The sequence below is a fragment of the Balaenoptera physalus genome (genome assembly GCF_965194825.1).
Source record: "Balaenoptera physalus genome assembly, chromosome: 16".
Classification (NCBI taxonomy): Eukaryota; Metazoa; Chordata; class Mammalia; order Artiodactyla; family Balaenopteridae; genus Balaenoptera; species Balaenoptera physalus.
Genome location: NC_138898.1, coordinates 289,370 through 295,310, shown reverse-complemented (window position 1 = coordinate 295,310; position 5,941 = coordinate 289,370). Strand labels below are relative to the sequence as shown.

At 69.3% G+C, this 5,941-nt stretch overlaps 1 protein-coding gene across 1 annotated transcript; it reads right to left on the bottom strand.

Moving 5' to 3' along the window:
* Nucleotides 1-245: 245 nt before the first annotated feature.
* Nucleotides 246-2,148, bottom strand: SOX18 (SRY-box transcription factor 18). Its single transcript, XM_082429231.1, has 2 exons — nt 1,669-2,148; nt 246-1,524 (listed from the first exon to the last, which is right to left on the bottom strand). The coding sequence occupies exons 1-2, from the start codon at nt 2,015-2,017 to the stop codon at nt 707-709; spliced, it is 1,167 nt and encodes a 388-aa protein (XP_082285357.1). The 5' UTR covers nt 2,018-2,148; the 3' UTR covers nt 246-706.
* Between the last annotated feature and the right edge of the window lie 3,793 nt (nt 2,149-5,941).

The following is a 5,941-nucleotide window of genomic DNA, read 5'->3' as shown; positions in this document are numbered from 1 at the left end:
ACCGCGATGAGGCTTGAGTTAAAATGGGGGTTGGGGGGGTGGAGAGCTGGCAGGGTGGGGAGTGCCCACACCCCCTGCCTCCCATCGGCTGTCTGGGGTAGTGTCCTGGAAGGGTGGAGAAGTGCATGCTGTGGAGCCCAGCTGCGAATCAGGTTCCCTGGACTTTGGAGGGAAGGGCACGCCCAGGACCCTGGGGGGAACTGCTCCCCCACACCCCCAGCGACCACAGACGCGGGAGTTCCGAGGAAAGGAGAGGCACTTTATTGTGGCCTCGCCTGGGGCACCCAGCTCCCGGCTCCTCCTTTACAGCAAACGAACGTTATTTAAAGAGCCCTTGCTACATTGGTGCTTTGCATCACTGAAACCCCTTGCAAGAAAAAGTTTAAAAGTTTAATTAAAAATTAAATATATTGTTTCATGTATATAAAAAAGGCAAAGTAAAAAATACAGCCTAGTTCTAGAAAATACACGGCAAGAAAAGGATTAGGCGCTTCAAAAACTTAGCCCTGGCAGGGCCAGCCCACACGTCCTAGGCCTGGGCTTCTCGGCCAAGCTCCGGGACGTGTGGTGACCGCCCCGTAGGGGCGCCCTCCGCCCGGCCAAGCCCCGGCGTTGCCGGTTCCTGCGGGGCTATGACGAGTAGCGGCAACTCCGCCTGCGAGAGAGACAGAGCGGTGACACGGTGACACGCGGCGCCCCGGGCGGCCTAGCCGGAGATGCAGGCGCTGTAGTAGACGGCGGAGCTGGCGTCGGACAGCGCGGCGAGCAGGCTGCCCTCCTCCGGGCAGGACATGGCTCGCGGGCCCAGCTTGGCCAGCGCCACGTGGTACGGGAGCCCGGCGGCGTCGGGGCGAGTCCGGCCGCAGTTGAGGTACTGGTCGAACTCGGTCAGGTCCACGTCGCCCCACAGGTCGGCGGCGGGCCCCAGCGGCTCGGCGCCCTCCAGCGGCGGGGCCTCGGGCGGCGGCGACAGCGGGCCGGGGTAGGGGCCCGGGCCGGGCACACCCGCGGCGCCGTAGTAGAGGCCGCAGAGCGGCGCGGCGGGGGCGGGCGCGGTCCTGAGCGCCTCGGCCGGGGGCGCCCCGAAGCAGCCGCCCGGGTCCCGGGGCAGCTCGGCGGGGCCGTAGGGCGCACGGAAGGCCCGCAGCGCGCAGTCCTCGGGCGCCGCGGGCGGAGGGAAGAAGGCGGCCTCGCCTGCCTCCAGGCCGTCCAGCGGCGAGCGCTCGGGCGTGGGCAGCCCCAGGCCGTCGAAATCGGCGCCCAACGGCGGCAGCTCGCGGAAGGCCCGGGCCGGGCCGGTGGCCGCGGGAAAGGGCTCGGGCGGCGGCGGCGGCGGCGGCGGCGGCGGCGCCAAGCCTGGGAGCAGGAGGCCGGGCTCCAGACGCCGGGCCTTGCGCGCCTGCTTCTTGCGGCGCGGCCGGTACTTGTAGTTGGGGTGGTCGCGCAGGTGCTGCACGCGCAGCCGCTCCGCCTCCTCCACAAAGGGCCGCTTCTCCGCCGGGCTCAGCTCCTTCCACGCCTTGCCTGCGGGCGGCGGGCGCGGGTCAGCCGGGTGCCGTCGGGCGGGCGGGCGGACCGCCGAGCTCCGCGAGCGCCCTGGCGTGAGGTCCCCGCGCGCTCCGCCCGCCCGCCCCCCCACGCCCCCGCCCGCGCCCGGCGGCCACTCACCCAGCATCTTGCTGAGCACCGCGTTGTGCAGGTCTGGGTTCTGCTGCGCCAGCCGCTTGCGCTCGTCCTTCGCCCACACCATGAAGGCGTTCATGGGCCGCCGGATGCGCGACTCGTCGGCCGCCTGGCGCTCCCCGCGGCCGGCCGGGCTGAGGCCATAGCGCCCCGGCTCGGGGCTGCGCGGCGGGCTGCGTGGCGGGCTGGGCGGCGAGGCGGGCGCGGCGGGCGCGGCGGGGGCGGTGGGGAGGCCGCGCGGCTCAGCGGCGGCCCCGGGGCCCGGAGCCCATGCACAGTCGCGGCGGGCGGGCGGGTCGTCCTGTGCGCCGTAGCCGGGCGGCGATCTCTGCATTCCAGCTGGGCGCGGCCTGGGCGGAACGGAGCGCGGGAGCGCGGAGGGTGGGCAGCGGGCACGTCGGGGTCGGACGCGTGGGGCTGGTGGGCGGCGGTAGGGACGGCGGTGGCCTCGCGCCGGGTGGGCGCCCAGATATAGCGGCGCGGGGCCAATGGGCGGCGTGGCGGACGGGACGGGGCGTGGCGGGGCGGGGCGTGGCGGGGCGGGGCGGGCCCGGGCCGCCCCCTCCGCCCGGGGGCTCCTTTTCTTCTCGGCCCGGTCGGATTCCGCCTCCTCTGCGCGGGGCCCCCTGCACCCTCTGAAGGAGAGACCCCGCCGAGTGGGAGAGGGTGGCTGATGTGACCCGAAGCTTGGCAGGGGGCGTCCTCTTGGGGGCTGTCAGGCTTTCAGAGACGAACCCACACACACAAAGAGTCAGACCCCCCGGGGAGGAACTGGGGAAGGCTGCCTTCCCAACCAGAGGCTGGCTCCAAGGGAAGGGCGCCTAGGGAAAAGCAACTTGTGTCTTGGGGGAGCTGCTCTGGATAACCCTGGGGCATCATGCTCGCCCACCCTCCACCCACACGTGGAACTTGCAGCGCTGGGGGCTTGGAGCCCCTCCGCCACCCCAGGCCTGTTCATGGGGTTAAAGGAGAAGATGGTCTCCGTGTCCCCCACCCCACTCCCAAACCGAGTGGGAACCGGGCCAGCCGCAGCTGAGTACCGGGAGGGAGAGGGTAGATGCCCCGGACCCCTAGCAGAGCCGGAGGGGAGGGGTCCAGAGTGGGTGGAGCCCGGGGCCTCATCCCCCTCCCCCGGGCCTGATGGGACCAGTAGTAGCTGGTTACCCAGCGGGCCAGACCAGCGCTGCAGCAAGAGAATGAGGCTGGACCTCGAGCTGGGGCAGGTGGGGCGAAGAGGGGCCCTCCCCTGGGCCATCAGACCCCAGAGGGTTTCCAGAGGAGCTTCTAGCCTCCTTGCAGTCCCCTCCCACCCCATCAGGAGGGGTTCTGGGCTCCAGACATTGAGGGGTCTCCCCCAGGGCAGGCTCCCTCCCCGCCCCTCCTGCTGAGGGTGGTTCTCTTGGGGCTGGCATGAGTTTTCCCTCCTGCACATCCATTCGCAGCTTGGGAGCTCTGTAGCCCCACTACCACATCAGGAGCCCCACCCCATGTGCTGGGAGCTCCACGGTGCGTGCGTGACCATAGGTGTCGGTGACCCTGGGTCTGTGTGGCCAGAGCTTCTGGGTCCTCCGTCCCTGGTAGTCCCTCTAGGCCACAGTCAGTGCTTATGAGTGGGGCGGGTCCCCTGTGGGTCCGACAGCTCCCCCCAACGGCTGCTCCTGAGCTGTCCTGGGGAGAGGCCAGCGCGCCCACAGGGGTCCTCTGAGGGCCGTTGGGCGTGCACCCTGTCCCCAGGGCAGGTTCTGTGGTGTAGGGCTGGGTGGCTCAGACTGGTTTCCAGATCTCCCAGGCCCTGGCACCTAATTCATGGACCCTGACCCCATGCTGGGGCACTGGGGATAGTCCAGGTGGGTCCTCTTGGGTCTCAGGGGAAGACTGGCTTTTCCTGGGAGGCAGGCAAGAACGGGGGGCCTGGGGGTGGACGGGTGCACAGCCCCTCCCAGTGGTGCCAGCTCGCCTTTGACCAGTGTGGGTGGGTGGGCTGGGCAGCCTGCAGGGGTTGAGGGGGAGACGTGTGAGGAGGACTCCAGGCTGAAGGATGGGTCCGAGGGGCCAGCACTCGGCAGAGGTGGCCTCTCCCTGCAGCCTCTGGGTGTGATCTAGGGTCACCAGGGCCTGGCTCAGCCTGGGCAGCCGTGGGTCTGGGATGATCGTCACTGGGCTTGGGAAGGAGGCTTCCCGCTTCCTCTACTGTAGCGCCCTACCTTGGGACGGACTTTGGGTTCCCCTAGGGGCCCTGCCTGGCCCCGTGCAGCCCCTGACAGCTGAGTTGCTCAAGCTGCTGGGAGCGCAGTGGCCACAGTGCCCGCCCCCCAGGGCGGCTGCTTCTTCTGGCGCCAGCCAGCGACCCTCCCTCTTGGCTGGGCTGCGGAACTCAGGTGTCCGGCTGTCACGTCCTGTGGGCCAGGGCTGGGCAAGGCAAGGGGAGCGTCTCCTGGGGTAACCACCCACCTCCTGGGGGTCAGGCTACCCTTCCCTGTGTGCTGCCCGGCAGGCACAAGGACGGTGGCTCCGGCCCATGGTCCAGTTGGGAAGACAGAGGGGTGGGAGCTGCAGTCAGGGTGGCCCTGACCTTGGAGCCTCAGGGCTGGTGGTACTCCCTGGGGCTGTAGGGGGGCCGGCGTGGGTGTGGCCAGTTGTGCATCCGAGGTGTGTGTCTGTGCATCTGTATGTGGTCTGTGTGTTCGTGTCTGTCTGCCTGGGTGTGGGGGTGAGGCTGGACTCTGCCATGGGGAGATGGGGCCCCACGGGGAGTAGAGTGGAGGTTTGGCCCTGGACACCCACCAAGGGAGGGGTTCCCCAAGACTTCTCTGGCTACCAAACTGTGGCCCCTGATCCATCCACAGTCTGGGGGCATTCCTACGTCTCCAGGACCCCCCTCAGGCTGGCCTGGTCCAGGTCTGCTGCTGCCCACCCTTGGGGGGGCCCTGTCTGCAGCCCGCATCTCCCCAGACAGAAGGTGGGAGGGAGGGCAAGCTTGCTCTGTGAGCGGGGGCTGGCCTGGGCGTCCAGGGGACACTGCCTTCCTGTCCCTCCGCCCACTCCCTCCCTCAGCCTGGACTGGACCCCTAGGCTCTGGTTGAAGCCTGCAAGGGATGCTGGGTAATCCCCTCGGTGGCTCTGAGTGGGGGCTTGGCTGGGTCCTGGGGGTGGCGGACCTCCCAGGCGCTGCTGCCCGGGGCATAGACCTCACAGGCTCCCAGCCACCCGGGCCTGGCTGCTGCAGGAGCCTCGGGGCTGGGACCAGTTACTGAGTCCCGCGGGGCAGGACCCTCCTGCTCCCAGAGGGCGGGGGTGGGGTCCCCGTCAGACGCTCATCCAGGTGGAGAGGGCTCTGGTCTCCTGACACCTCGGCTTTGGAGCCAGGCCGCCCACTTCAGACCCTTCCTTGTGGCCCTAGAGACCAGGGCTCCAGGACTGGCCCGGATCCTCCGGCTTGTCCTTGAGGCTGCTCCAAAGGCTGGAGGCGGGTGGGGATGGGGGTGGCTTCTGGGGAGGCCACCCGATGGCCTAGAACCAAGTGGGCACACGCCCAGCGGCAGGCCTGATCCTGGTGGACCCTGGGGCTCAGGCCTGGGGCTGTAGGCTCACGCCACCCATGCTTTCCTGCTCGGTCCTGGGGTGCCGCGCCCAGGGTGCAGAGGGCCACGGGGGTGCGAGGGAGCTGGCACGGTGCTCACGCTGCAGGGCGGTGCTCTCAGGAGTGCCGGGGCCAGTGCATGGTTTGCCACCGTCGTGGGACCTGGGAGTCCCAGAAGAGCCGGGCGCTGTGGGAACTAGGGTGTCGGGGTGCCCCGTGGGCATCTTGGGCGCGTGGAGAGAATGGCGCCATTGCAGGTCCCAGGGCTGTTGCGCAGGGGTTGGGCCCGCCCCTGAGTGCTTTGGGCCAGCAGGAACAAATGGGTGGGGGGCTTCTCTGGGTTGAAGGGGCCTGTGGGTGGAGGGGGCACTGAATGCAGTGTGTGTGAGGAGGACCCCGTGACGGTGGCTTCAGGGGGGCAGGCGGGCTGTGGGCAGTTGGGTTAGGTCACTTTTGTGGGTGTCCCAGGTGTTGGGGTCTTGAAGAGGCATTTCCAAACGCCGGGCTGCTGTGCTGGAGGGGAGTTGGGGTGCTGAGCCCGGCGAGCCCGGGGGCATCGGGGCCATGCTCATCATCCAGCGACCTGCGTCCTGTGTGGGCCCCGCTTGGTGCTCAGCGGGGGCTCCGTGGGAACCCGGGGGCAGGGGGCCCAGGCCCCTCTTGGTTTCCACGGCAACA

Coding starts and splice junctions, on each gene's coding strand:
- SOX18 (XM_082429231.1), bottom strand. CDS start 2,017: ATGCAGAGATCGCCGCCCGGCTACGGCGCACAGGACGACCCGCCCGCC. Junction 1,525..1,668: donor GGTGCTCAGCAAGATGCTGG/GTGAGTGGCCGC, acceptor CGCCGCCCGCAG/GCAAGGCGTGGAAGGAGCTG.